The sequence below is a fragment of the Mustela nivalis genome (genome assembly GCF_964662115.1).
Source record: "Mustela nivalis genome assembly, chromosome: 2".
Lineage (NCBI taxonomy): Eukaryota > Metazoa > Chordata > Mammalia > Carnivora > Mustelidae > Mustela > Mustela nivalis.
The window spans coordinates 138,431,563-138,446,335 of NC_139021.1; the positions used below are offsets into that span (position 1 = coordinate 138,431,563).

Genomic DNA, 14,773 nt, shown 5'->3' on the forward strand with positions numbered 1-14,773 from the left:
CAGGTGCGATCACTACCTCTTATCAAAGGTCGTCCCGTGGGTCGCGAAAGCCAGGCGCTTCCGAAGTTCATTCCTCTCTCGGGTCATCAGCCGCAGCTGAATGGAGAGGTTCTCCACTTTCTCGTTCACCTGACGGTCTGTGAGGAGGGGAGGCGGGGATGGCGCCTTCCCGGTGGTACCTGGAGAAGGGAAAATAAATAATACAGTGACCCGGCACTTAGACAGCACTCTCTAGGTCTGCCAGGCACTGTTCTGAGCCCTGCGTCAGCTGTGCCTAACCCTACCAGGTGGGTCCTTTCAGATGACACCAAGTCTGGAATAAGAGGGGGAACAGAGACCTAAGCCCAGGCTGTGTGCTCCAGCACCCCAGGATCACCCACCCATTCTGCTGGCCCTGACCGGGGACACCCACTCTCTTCCCAGCATGACTTTGACACCTCCAAGATGGAACCCCTTGGGCCCTGATCTTCGTGTTTTTGCCTGGTCTGGAAACAGCAGCTATCCCCAACCCCTAGGCATGGAGAGGCCAGCCTAAGGCCTGAGCAGAATAGAATGCATGGCTTGAGGAAGAAGGGCCAGGTGGGACCCAGAGGAGCTTCTGGGGCCAAAGGCAGCTGGCCCTGAAGCTGGGGCCCAAGGTCTGTGTTCCCACCCCCACCCCAACCAGGGCTGAATATGCTACACAGCTCCCTTCTCCAACCTCTCCAAATGCCCAGAGGACCTGCCCCAGGCAGCCCAGGGCTGTGGGCTCAGAGAAGGCTCTCCAGCAAAGCCGCCCATGGCTAAGTCAGTGTGACGTGATGCAGGTAAGTCCGGGGGCCTCTGGCTGCCCAGTCCATCTCAGGCCCTCATCACCTGCACCCAGGACTATCAAAGGAAACCCCATGCCTTATGCTATTACTAAGGACCAGCAGCAACAGTGACCACCAGTAGTAGCACCTCTGAAAAGATCCAAATCCTTTTCTAAGAAGGAAGCATCTCACTCAAATGTCCATAAAAACAGACAAAATCCATGGTGCTTTCATCTTTAACTCCGTCCACACATTCACCCAGGATATCCGTTAACCCTCAGGGATCTGAGGCAGGGTCACAGGAACTCACAGCAGCCATTGCATTTTATGGATGTGACCTGGGAGGCCAATCACCCCAGGGAACACAGTGTCTGTCTTCCCAGCAGCCCTAGAATGTGTGAAGGGCAAGATGCAGTTCTTCTGAACCTGGGCCATCTTGATCACCAGTCCCCCAGCTGATCCTTTTGGCCGAGTGCTCATGTAAACCAAGCGTCCCCCAGAATAAAAGATGGGCACTCAGTTGTGGCCTAATGTCCTCCAGGAGTGCCAGGGAAGATGGGGACGACTTGGACACTTTGGCAGGGGGGGCAAACCAGATCACGGCGTGGGACAGGAGCTCCCACCTCTCAGCTCAGAATTATATTATTGGGAACCCCAACCACCTGATCTGGTACCCCCAAAAGTGCATTTATTACAGACCCACCACCACTGTAGTGGTTGGGGCTGCTGGGCTCCAGGCCTGGCCCAGATGGGTCAGAATGCCATCTGAGGTGTGGCCCACGACCAGCACTGCCCACGAGCATCTCCCCTGAACCCTACACAGTTCTACTCCACAACCTATGAAGCCTCCCCTCACCTTTTCGCAAAAGACCCTGATCCTCCCCCCTGTCCCTAGAGGTCTGGAAAGCAGCTCATTAGAGCTGTACAGGCTTCCTCCTCTGGCAAACGAAGTCACTTGTATGAGCCTTGACCCAGAGCCAGGTCTACAGTGTCAAATGACCTGCAACAGCATAGCCGGCGCTTGGACAGATGAGGCTTCCTCTGGACATATGTCCAGTACCCCTTCTGCTGATGCCTGTGAGTCACGCTCTAACCAACTTCAGGGGGCAACGATCCATGTGTGACAAAAAAACCCAAGAGAGTGGGATGAAAAGACAAAGAGCTCCTAGAAATGGGGTATTTCCATGTTCACGGTCATATGCCAACTCACACAGCAGCAGCCTACACAGATGTCCCGGGCATTAACATCCCAAACCCAGGTGGGCACTCACATTGTCATCCCTGTCTACAGCTGAGAAAACGGAGGCCCTGCAAGATCAGGGAACTGACTCAAACTTGCACAGAAAGAGCCAGCAATGCCCAGAGATGGGAGCCCAGGCACCTAGGTCCAGAGCACACGCTCTCTGCCTCAGTGCCCCACTGCCCCCCGAACAACAGCCACGACTAGTACTTACTTCCTGCCTGGCATTTTCTAAAATGCATCCCAAACCCTTAAGGAAGCTACTGTTGTTAGTCCCATTTACAAATCACAAAACAAAAACTTATCAAGTTCAAATGAACTATCCAGGTCATAGAACCAGTAAATGACAGCACTGAGTTTTGGACCTCCCCCTACCTACCTGACACCAGAGCCCAAGGTCTTCACCTAAAGGTTCACAAACTTTTTGATCTTAGGACTGCTTTACATACAATCTTAAAAATGACTGAGGACTCCTAAGGGCTTTTGTTTACATGAGTTATAACTCTCTAATGAGAGCTACCAGATTAAAAATTAAAAATAAGAATTTTAAAAATCTATTAATTTTAAAATAACCGAAAATCCATTCCATGTTGTCATAAAATTTTTTCCTATGAAAAATTAACTACCCTTTCCATTACAAAATAAAAAATGTAGCAAGAAGAGGGACATTGGGGCACCTGAGGGGCTCAGTCAATTAAGCATCCGACTCCTGATCTCAGCTCAGGTCTTGATGTTGGGGTCGTGAGTTCAAGCCTCATCCTGGGCTCCACACTGGGTGTAGAGCCTACTTTAAAAAAAAAAGAATGGCATCACTTTGCAACTTTCTAATGCTATTGGTGTCTGGCCTCATAGAGATAGCTGGAGTCTCTCGGCCGTGCAGTACCGCATGCAGGACGGATGCACCTGTAGAAAAGTCTGCTTGACAGCAAAGTCTGCTGAGGATGAGAGTCAAAAAGGCAAGTGGTATCTTGTATCATTAAGAAAACAGTTTTGACCTGACAGGCCTCATGAAAGGACCTCAGGGACACCACACCATGCTTTGAGAACAGGTGCTCTGTGCCATAATCAAGTCCAAGAAGTATCACAGAAACATCAACTCGAGAGTTTCAGAGATGAAAAGCACATCAGGCTCAGCAACTTGCCTCCAGGGAGATAGGATTTTCACCCCACTGGGGGAAGAAGGCAAAAGAAAGATGCAGCCCTTCCTTGGCTTTTGAGGAAGCTGGAGAGAGAAGCAGCGGGAAAGAGATCAGGGTCATCAGGTCTGTCACCACACACAGCCACGGTCTCCTGCACAGGTGAGGACCTGAGAGGAGCCGACCACTCAGACAATGCAGCGCACCGACACTGCCCCACAAAACCTAGGTGCTGGGTTCTATGCTGAGTGCACTCTGTCCTTAGCTGATTCAGCCCACGGCACCCTCCCAGGGACGTGCTACGACCATCCCCTGAGAACCTGACACCCACAAAGACTGCACAGCCAGGAAAGCGGTGCACACCCAGACAAACGTGACGCAGGCTCAAGAACCAGGACCACCCCCCCTGACACTACACTGCCTCCTGACACGTAGCGCTCCAAAGGGCTGAACACACCCGAGATACATACAGGTCTGAGAAGCCATCAAACTCAAGGGGGCCCTGACTCAGGAGACCATGCTGCCTGGATGCCTACCCTTCCACAGAAAGGAGGGTGGAGGGCCACAGGGCACCTCAGGAAGAATCCCAAGATGGGCTAAGTCTGGACATGCCAAATTAATGCCAAGTGGTCCAGAAAATCCTCTCCATTCACAGACAATTAAAAATAAAGTTTTTCTGGGGACCTGAGTGGCTCAGTCCACTAAGCATCTGATGTCAACTCAGGTCACGTTCTCAGGGTCCTGCGATCAAGCCCCATGTCGGGCTCAAGCTCAGCAGGGAGCCTGCTTCTGCCTCTGTCCCTTCCTCTGCCAGTGCGATTTATACCTCAATTACGTGACTTCTTAAAAACCTACACTAGGGGCGCCTGGGTGGCTCAGTGGGTTAAGCCTCTGCCTTCAGCTTGGGTCATGATCTCAGGGACCTGGGATCGAGCCCCGCATCGGGCTCTCTGCTTAGCAGGAAGCCTGCTTCCCTCTCTCTCTCTCTGCCTGCCTCTCCATCTACTTGTGATTTCTCTCTGTCAAATAAATAAATAAAATATTAAAAAAAAAAAAAAAAAACCCTACACTAACAACAAAACCTGCAATGTCCCAAACAGAAGCCACCCTCCCAGGAGTGGTGTGGTGATTGGAGTTGTGGACCGTCAGTCCTCCCCACCCCTCAGTACCTCACCACAGGTACAGCAGACAGCGTAAAGAAGCAAATACGAACTCACATCAGGTGAGTTGTCCACAGAAACTGCAAACGACTTTCCCTCAGCTCTCCTATCTCTGCATAGTTGTTCTTTTGGATTCAAATGCAAAAGTGTCCACTCTCCCCGACTTCACTTCTTTCTCTTTCCAATCTGGAAGCCACTCAAAACAGCAGATTTTTTTTTTTCTTTTAGGATTTTATTCGTCAGAGAGAGAGAGCACAAGCAAGGGGAGCAGCAGGCATCGGCAGAATCAGGCTCCTCACTGAGGAGCCCAACAGGGTCCTGGGATCATGACCTGAGCCAAAGGCAGACACTTAACCAACTGAGCCACCCAGGCACCAGAGAAGGTAGAGGTCTTTCTTCCTTTTTGTATCCAGGATGGGGTCCAAGGGGTAAGCGACTTAGGCCGCATTAAAATGGGGGTGCTTCAGAGATCCCAAGAGAGCAGGCACAGGCCCTGGATTTTGGAGACATCACACCAGGTCTTGGCATGAGAGGGAGAGCAGGATCAGAATCCGGCAGGGGGACAGAGCAGACCCCTTTTACCACATGAGTCCTAGCTCTGCCTCCCAAGTTGTCATGGCTGGTGCGGCCACCTCCACAGACTGCTGAGGCTCAGCAAGCTACTTGGCAGCTGGGTAGTCTCTGCCAGAAGCCCCTTTGTCCTTAGCTCCCTCACCACCACATGTCAGCTGAAGGCCTCCCCCTCTGTCTTATTTACAGCTAGACAAATCACAACTCTGCTCCAGAGCCCTATGGGCCCATGGTGCCAGAGCCGAGGAGAACACTGGTCATGGCCAAAAGCAGTTCGGTGGAGTGGCCATGCCCAGCTAAGCTTCCTAGCTATGTCCAGGCCCCCGCTCTCAGGGGAGAAGCGAAGCAGTGGCAGAACGTGGTTATCAGGGGCAGCAGCAAGCAAAACCAAGCCACCGTCCTCTCCCACCCAGGAGAGCCAGAACATCAGGAGAGACACGGTCTCTCATCATGAACCAGGGCTTCTGAAAGCACCTAATGTCACCAACATGAGAGAAAGTACATCTCAGGCCTAGCCAGACCTCCTAACTCAGAAACCCAGGATGTGCAGTCAGCACTCCCATCCAGGTGATTCTGATGTCCGCTCAAGTTTGAGAACCTCTGGCCTGGACCAAAGTGGCATCTGCTGGACAGCGGCTTTCTTCCCCCTCGTTTTACTGGCTGTCCCGTAGCTACTGCCCATTGATGACACGCAGGGAGGGCCCCTTCCCCAGGGAGCTCAGGGAGATGCCCCCCCAAGTCAGTCAGGACAGGACAGAGGCCCAGCTTCTCCCAGGACTGGGCGTCCAGCAGCTGCAGCCATGCCCACCTCTCATGGAAAACACTTGCTCTCCAAGCAGATGCTCAACTCGGGGTCTGCTCTGCAAAAACCTGAACCAAGAGAGGCAAGCACTGGCCTCTTGCCCTCTTGCTTCCTCACTGCTCCTACTTCTGAGGCACCATTCCTAGAAGGCCGAACACAAGGCCGACCTACTCCGTGAAATGGACTCTGACGCCCCTCATTAGATGTAGCTGCTCCTGTCCCTGGGCTGTTTGTTTCTTTCGATTTTTACTCAGAGCACAGTGGCGGCTGGATTACCTCTCTGGTCCTATGGCCTGAATGCCAGTGTCTCCCCACCAAAATCCCAACAACCCCCCAGGTGTGGGATTAGGAGGTGGGGCCTTCAGGAAGTGATTAGGTCATGAGAGAGGCTCCCACATGAGCAAAACTAGTGCCCTCCTAAAAGGACCCAGAGAGCTCTCTCCCCCTTCTCCCTGTGACGACACAGGAGGAAGACGCCATCCGTGGAGCTGAAGCAGGCCCTCACCAGACGCGGCATTGGCCTCAACCTTGAACAGCCAGCCTCCAGAACCGTGACCAACAGATGTCTGTGGCTCCCCAGCGGCCCAGTCGATGGTGGTCAGTTTTGGCAGCCTGGATGGACTGAGACACCCAGAGGACTGTAGGTCAGGGGCCAGAGCTCTCTACGACCACTCCAAGCACTAAGCATGTGCTCCAAAATAAGTGCTCCCATTCTTTGGAGGAACTGAGAAAACAGGCCTCCGACCCAAAGGCCCAGGAAAGAAAGGGTCAGAAGGCCCAAGGAGTTGAGGTGAGAACCTGCCTGCGTGATGACTCACTGCACTTCCCATGCCAACCAGCAGCTGCACTTTCAAGGAATCTCCCCTAGGACATAGAGGAAGGCCTCCAGCTGCTTCTCTTGCCAACAAGCCAAGAGACCTCTTTGTTTAATAAGAAACCTTTCCTGATGCCTCAATCTGTATAAAATTTAAAGCTCATTTTATAAATGCTACCCAAGAATTAAGGAGAATGTCTATTCTCCTTAAAACGTCTCCAGTTGTTCCAGGTCAGAAATAGAAGGCACCTGAGAAATCAGGTCAGGATGAACGGAGAAAAAAAATATCAACTGCCTTAAACGAATGTGTGCTCCCGGGGCAGATCCCTGAGGCCTACCCACAGGATGGGTTACCTACGGACGGGCTGCATGGGCTGGGGGAGGCCTCCAAGAAGCCACACGCGCTCAGCTGATGAAAACTGCTGAAAAAGGTGTCCACAGAATCTGGGTTAGCACAGGCTTAGTGAGCTGTTAGCCATGTCCAGCTGAGAGCCGAAAGGGGACAGGCCACCTGCAGACCTAATGCTAGCCAGGCAGCCGATCGGGCAGCAACTATCGCAGAGAAGACGCAACACCTAAGGCTTCCTCTACCAATTTTCCCTTATGTGGACTGTAACTTGTCATTCTTTTTCCACATGGGGTTTGTTAAGGAGACATAGCGGGAAAGGGGAGGAGATTTCGATTAATTGTTGGTGTTTTGGTTTTTTAAAAATTTTATTTATTTATTTGCAGAGAGAGAGTACACATAAGCAGGGGGAGCAGCAGGCAGAGGGAGAAGCAGGCTCCCTGCTGAGCAAGAAGCCCCATGCAGGACTCGATCCCAGGACCCTGGGATCATGACCTGAGCCGAAGGCAGACCTTAACTGAATGATCCACCCAGGCATCCCAGGGAGGTGATGCTTTTATCGTAAGACATTGCCCCTGCCTTGCCTTAGCTCTGTGGACAGACTGTGAACAAACAAGAACAGCCAGTCTCCATCTGCCTAGGGGAAGAGCATCGCCTGTCATCAGGTGAGGCTGAGCCAGGAGGAATCCTCCAGGAGGCAGAGGTGCGGTCCCCATGGCTAACCCCATAGCTCATACCACTCCAAGGGACAGGTCCAAGCCAGCCACAGACATTCCAGCACCCTGGCCAGGGAAGAAGTCAGGCCAGCCCACCTCAGACCAGGAAACCTGTTAAATGTAGATGCCGGGCGCCATGCTCAGAGCTTCTAATGCAGCAGGTATGGGGCAGAGCTCAGGAACTGGCATCTCAAACAAGGGCCTGAGTGCTGCTGGTCCAGGGACCACATCGCACGAGCCACTGCTTAGGGCACAGACTAGTGATCCAGCACAGTCAGTGTGAGGACAGCCTGCCGGGAAATTTCTGGGAAGGCTGCTTTGTTGATAAGGAGACACGAGAGAACCCTTTTCATCTTCTGGACCCTTGTGATGACAGATTTTCTTTCATCTGCTCTGTCCAGTATGGAAGCCACTAGTCACAGGTAGCCAGAGAGCACCTGAAATGTAGCAAGTGTTACTGTTGAAACTAGAAACGTTCATTTTAGTTCATTTTCATTCAATTTAAATAGCCACCTGTGGCCAGTGGCTCCTACAAGGGACCCTGCAGGCCCAGACACTGTCACGTCTAGACGTGACAGCTGGAGCTGCGGCTAAAGGTACCCCGCCATCAGCATGAGCCAGACACACACAGGGGCTCCCAGAGCCCCGTCCCAGGGTGCTCAGCCCAACCTCAGTGGCTTCTTATTATGTGAGAACACACGCTTCTTTGTTGTTTAAGGCAGGGTGAGCAAGTATTCCTATTGCTACAGCCAAAGGTCTCCTGGCTGATACAGCCACAAGGACATTGAAGTCAGCCTGCAGAACTGTGGGGCTACTCTTCCCAATGATGATGTCAACTGCTGGCATAAGAACGAAAGAAGCAGGGCACCTGGGTGGCTCAGTCAGTTAAGCATCTGCCTTTGGCTCAGGTCATTATCCCAGGGTCCTGGGATAGAGCCCCACGTCGGGCTCCCTGCTCAGCAGGAAGCCTGCTTCCCCCTCTCCCACTCCCCCTGCTTATGTTCCCTCTCTTGCTGTGTCTCTCTCTGTCAAATAAATAAATATAATCTTTAAAAAAAAAAAAAGGATTGGAATGGACTTTATGGGGAAAAAGAAAAAAGTAGTACAAAAGAAGCAAGACTTGGGTCTCGGAGAACTGAAGAGGGTCTGACCCAAAAGGATGCAACCAGACCATTCAGCATTCAAGATCTGGGCACCAAAACCCAAGGCTCAGCCTCCAACAGGAAGTCCACAGCACTGCCTTCTGCCTGCTTGCCAAACATCTGGGGACACTGCTGACCTCTCCTTCCCAAGGACTGAACCAGCTTCAGGTACGTGTGGAACCAACCAACAGGTGGTTGACATGAAGCTTCTTCCAGAAGCTGTGAAGCTCTAGCCACATAAAAAGTATCTTCACACTCTTGCTTGAAATTCCACAATTAATTGGTGTGGTTTAAGTAACACCTCTCTCTTTGGAAAGACTAATGCAAACGTTCCTAAGAAAGGTACCATGTTAAGCCCTAAAGTGTCGACGAGATGAGTTTGTCAGCTCTCTGTCAGATCACTGCCCCTTGTTCCCGAGTGAGCATGAGGGAGGCAAGAGAGGTGCATTCGGGGTTGAACAGCTTCGATTTTCTGAAAGCCCACATCACCGTTCCACCCATCCAGACTGCCCCACTCCAGGGGCTTCCTGGGGACTGGTCCCATGTTAGAAATTCTAACAACCCCACCATTTGGCCGGCGGACCCACAGCAGGCAGCACAAAGGCTAAATAAAGAAGCTCTGACCTATGGTCCCAGAAGAGTCCTCCCTGAACCCTGCACAGGGATGAGGGACCTGTGCCTGGCCTCGCTGTTGAAATCCTGAACCCCTAGTAAACGTGAATGTGACCTTATTGGAGATACAGTCTCTGCCGATGATCAGGTGAAGATGAGGTCAGCCTGGAGTAGACTGGTGTCCCTCTGAAAAGAGGAGATCTGCAGACAGACACGCACAGGGGGAGAGCACCATGTGAAGACAAGGGCAGAGACTGGGATGACACACCGGCCGGCAGGAGGAAGGACAGAGGCCCGGGACAGACCCTGCCCCGATGCCATCTGAGCCATGAGAGAATGCACTTCTGCCTTGTCAGCACTTGGCTACAACATCCCAGAGAGCACTGTGCTCCCTCCCTCCCGGCACCAGCCCTACCGGGCTGAGCTCGCTCACTGTCTTTACTCACAAAACCATCTCCCCCGCGGACCCTAAGATCCACAGGCACAGGGGCCACGTGTGCCCTAGTCCCCATGCATTCCAAGCCCACTTGTAGCTCAGCAGAGGTACTGGCTAAGTGCCCGTCGAATTAACACATTAAAGGTCTGCCCCTGATGGGGTCTGGAGTCCTCCACAAGAGCATCCACTTTCCCATCTGTCTATGCGCAGGGGATAATAATTGGACTGGATGACCTCCAGGGGCCCTTCCCACTACAGACACTCCAGGACTCTCCACCAAAGGTGTATCCATCCATCAGGGTCCGATCGGACATGAGAAGCCACACGTGTTAAACAGAGGGCACGTGATGCAGGAATGGGTCCCAGAGGTGCCGGAAGGCTGGGAGATTGGGACAACTTTCTTGCTGGGATGTTTTCAGTGAAGGGAAAGCAGGACCAGCTGTGGGCTTCTGGAGACACATGGATGGGCTACTCCTGTCCCCAAGGCAACACATGGCCGAGGGGACTGTTCCTGCTTACAAAAGTCCCAAAAGGGGCCCTTCTCATGGACAGTGGTAATAAGGCACTAGGTTGGGGGCAGAGGGACAACAAACACACTGAAAAATCCCAAACCCTGACAAAGTGAAGGAATGGTAGAACACAGCTCCCCCCCAGCACCTGCCAGCACCAGATCCCTGCCCTCCTCCATTAGAAGAATGTGCTGCTGACGGGAGAAGGTGTGAATGGAATCCACAGAAGATGGCCCCTTGAATGATCTGACAGGTGAGGCCGACTTCCCACTCTGGAGACTCAGGGCTACCTCAGCTTGCACCCAGCCTCTCGCCCCGGATCCACCCGGTGCCCTCCGGGAAGGAGGGGTACCCAGGGGTACTCACCCACACTGCTGAGGGAGCTGCTGCTTTCTGAGTCTGAGGGCATGATGGACAAGACGCTGTAGGTGGAGCCTGGGGACAGAAGGACAGACCATTTGTTACTAATTCCAAACTACTGTCAGACCAACTGAGTTTTCAGTCAGCACCAGACTGAGAAATACCACCAAGTCAGGAACTAGAAATCGGATCTAAGGGGCCAGGCAGGTGTGGTCAGCAGGGTCTAGTCCGTGGTACTTCTGCCTGGCCTCCCACCTCACCTTTCCACTACCCTCCTGCCCTGGAAACTATCCATGCACAGAGGGAACTCGAAGCCAGTCCGTTGCCTCTCCGTAAGACTTCTGGGGAAAAGCTTAGCAAGGAAGCAACATGCCCCAGGTTAAAAAAGGGTCTGGGGATTTCCTGCAGATCTTTATCAGTACCATGCTGGCTTCCGTGCAGTGAGGAACAGGGTATAAGTTAAACATCTACGAACTATTTGTTCTTTCTGCCCCAGTGTTCTGCTCTCGGGTTCTGACTATATTTAAGCTCAGTCTTTCATAATTTAGTCAGCGACTGCCCCCTTATTAAAAATTACTCATAAAATTATGAGCAATTACACCGTCACCAAAGCTAAGGAGCCTCTTTTTTGGCCAACACTTAATGTTGTTACCTTGGTGTTGGACACACAACCGCACCATAGTTCAATTTGAATTCGAGGGTTTTCTAAGCTAGGATGTTACCCGCCTCGCATCAGTATAGTCTCTGGGTGAAGAAACCCCATTTCCGAACCAGCTCTCATCCACACATGAGTAACTGGGTCACACTGAGCAAGTTGCTTGTTTTCTGCAATTCTGCTCCCTGGCCTATACAAGGAAGGGGTTCAACCCTTATAAGATGGCTTATAAGACACCTCAGGATTACACTTTCCCCGGATGGTGTGCTTTGTCTGTGACTACAGGTGACACCAAGTTAAAAGGGAGAACCCACCCCAAGACTATCTTGGGAACTGAGATGGTGGGTCAAAGAAAACAAGAATAATGGCAGGAATGCAATGTTTTGTCCTTGGAACCAAAAGAACTACGGAGGGAAGAGGTGTGTGCGCCATGCAGAGCAGAGTGTAAAGAGGGTGAGCTAGAGATGGGATTTTTGCAGTAAAGCCTTTGAACAAGCCTCAGGGCTCTGAGAAGGAAAAGCAGCCAAGAACTAATGAGATCCAGGGCTCCAGAACCAGAAAGGTGGGGGCTAGATTTGAGGCTTCTCTCCCACCTCAACTCTTGACTAGCTACCTAATACTCGCATACCCTCTCAAAGGACAGCAAAGGGATGAAGTGGGGGAGAGGAAGAAGGAGACTCATGGGGGCGGGGAGGGAGGAAACCACCAGGGTGACAAGAGACCAGAGCAGAGGGGGAGGAGGAGATGTAGGGCAGACAGACAGGTAGTCCTGGTGTACTGGCATGCAGGGGAGCTGGCAAGTGTGCCCCCTCACCCACCCAGAAAAAGAGATGAAAACCCAGAGCAAAAAGAAAAAAACGAGGAAAAGGGACTCTGGTACCGGCGAGAACTAGGCCAGTGGCCGGCATGACTGGTGGACTCGTTATCAAATTGTCCGAGACTCTCTTAAAAACCTGTGGGTGTTATGCTGTTCTATATTTGTCCAAACCCCTGGAATGTGCAACACCACAAGTGAAACCTAATGTAAACTACAGAGTCTGGGCAACAACGGTGTGTCAGTGCGGGTTCGTCGACGATAACAAACGTACCACTCCGGGGCATGGTACTGACAGTGGGCCAGGCTGTACAAGTGTAGAGGCAGGGGGTCGGTGGGGGAGGGAATTCTTTCTGCTTTCCCCTCAATTTTGCTGTGAATCTAAAAGGCTCTAAAAAACTTTTTTTAATTACAAAAAAGAAGAAGAAGAAGAACCTGTGGATGTTTTGCATGAACTGAAGAGGAAGACTTAGGGAGAAGACAGATGTTCTGTCTTCAGACAGGACTGTCAAAGGGCTCCATCTGTGCCAAACGGCATCGGGCAGCAGGACAGAACATGGCAGGGGGTGCTGGAGAAGGCCGCGGCAGGGGGTGCCCAACTGTCTGGCCTGGCTCGGTCCCAAGAGACCTGGGAAGGGCGGGACCTCCTCGACACACACCTCACTTCACCGAGGCCCCCTGCCCGGCCTGGCCCAGAGGCCACAGGAGGGTTCTGCCCATCACTCAAAGGGAGAAGAAACCAGAAAACCCCATTCAGCCCTGAAATTCCTTGATCCCACCAGAAAATGAATCACAATGTTCAATGAAATACCTCTTGTATTTCAAGTTTCCACCTACATGATTCATGTTCCTGCCCATTCAACCTTTCTGTGTTTTTGTCTCAACAAAACAATGAGCACCACCAGTTTCCCCAACCATCTCTCTTCTCATACCATGAAGGGCAGTAAGTATTGCATAAGGATTGGTGAAATAAAGTCAGGTAGAATTCGGGCACTCCGTGGGTATCTTCAAAGGACAAAAACGTCAACACAATGCCAATTTTCTCAACTCAATCGACAGTCTCTTATTTTTTTTCTTTATGTAGACAAGGAAGGCTAGCCAGTTGGTATGTTGGTGGACTGTTTTCGAAAGATGCCTACTCAGAAAAGGAGGCACAGATAAACTCTCCCACTCAAACCTCCCAGATCTCTGAGCTGGGCGCGATCGTGCTTGCGCCACCACGCTCCCTGCAGAAAGCCTCGCTCTTCCTGACTACAGGCATCAGCAGAGCCCGATCTTCCAGTAAAGCACCCCTCCTCATCAAGACATCTCTTTCCTCCCCCATGGCCAGTTTCCACTGTTAATTACACTTGGCAGACATCCTTGTCTCTCTCCGCCCATCTCCCTTCCTGGCTGGGGGAGTCAACGGGCCAACCAACACATTCTGTTCTTCTTCCCTGTCCCTGAAGTCCTCCTGCCGAGGTTCTGGGGCATGACCTGGGGTGACGTGACATCTCTATCTGCATCTCTGGGCATCTCCGCCCCCGAGTCGGCTGGCAGGGCTCTTAGGAGCTGGGGGCTGGCAGGGAGTGATGCAAATTGGACAGGGCCCAGTTTTTACAATGTTCCCAGGGCCTTAGACGTCATTCAGAGGGAAAAAAAGGCCCAAAGACGACGTTGTCTTGGTCATGCTTTGTCTCTGCTGCTATTGTTGTCTTAAAAAGCCTATGTGGTCAGGATGTCGGGAAAAGGCAAGAGGAGAGACTCTCCTCCAAAATCACGTGGTGTCCTTTCAAAGCCAGTGGTTTTTGAAGGGCAAGTGTCAGGCGTTATCTACCTCTGAGGTTTCACAATTGAATCTGGAGGCCAATAGGAGTCTCATCTCACAAGTGCACACTTCCCAGCCCCCCCAAAATTTCCTCAGGAGTTCCACAAAGACACCCATTTCCCACATGCTCTGAAACCTAAGGCATATGCTCCAACTGGCAGAAAGGCCCAGATTAACGAGGGCTATGAAATCGGCCTGGCTCTGACCCCACTCCCTCCCCGTGCTCCCCCATGCCCCCACAGGACAGCCAGGCACTGCCACCAGGGATGCTCCCACAAACCCAGACAAGCCTGTGCACAGATCCTCAGAAGACTCATGAAGAAGTCAGATGACCTGGAAACATTTCCAGGAAAGGAGAGCAGAGCATGAGCCTAGATTTTTCATGGACAGGTAAACAGAGAGAGACATAGGGAAGGCCTCTACTGCCATTGGGACTACTGGGGACCCAAGCAAAGGGCAGGTTCTGATGTGGGCAGATGAGGGGGGCCTGAGACTCTGCATTTCTAACAAGCCCCCAGGGCATGGGGTCCACAGACAGAATAAATGCAGGGCAGCAGGGCGCCAAGGTTCCCCAGAGTTATCAGGTGGGAAGCCAGTGCGAGCTATGGCAGAGGCCCTGAAACAGAGGCCCGGCGAACCCTGGGACCCACGCGTTGTCTGCATCCTTCCCAAGAGCCCAGCCCCTGCTGTGTTTACTCTGTGACTCAGCCCCACTGGGTCACGGAGACCACTTCAAAAGAACTTCCAGTAAAATCACCCGAGCGATAACGGAATGGCCCAGTCCGCAGGCCATGGGGCCCAAGAGAGACAAACTTAGCTTGTCACCTAATACACCCCTCCATTCACCTGGAGCTTATAAAGGC

The 14,773-nt window shown here is 52.1% G+C and overlaps 1 protein-coding gene across 3 annotated transcripts in view; it reads right to left on the reverse strand.

Moving 5' to 3' along the window:
• DLG5 (discs large MAGUK scaffold protein 5) overlaps window positions 1-14,773 on the reverse strand; it is a 116,019-nt gene that overhangs the window by 56,032 nt on the left and 45,214 nt on the right. Inside the window, exons 1-3 of one of the 3 annotated variants that reach the window (XM_082719508.1) lie at window positions 10,895-10,984; window positions 10,641-10,709; window positions 17-179 (exon numbers count right to left, since the gene is read on the reverse strand). In XM_082719508.1, the coding sequence (XP_082575634.1) occupies window positions 17-179; window positions 10,641-10,683 (206 nt within the window). In that variant the 5' untranslated portion in view covers window positions 10,684-10,709; window positions 10,895-10,984. Of the gene's footprint in view, window positions 1-16; window positions 180-10,640; window positions 10,710-10,894; window positions 10,985-14,773 lie in introns of those variants that run through there. The other 2 variants (XM_082719509.1, XM_082719507.1) reach the window with 2 other exon arrangements.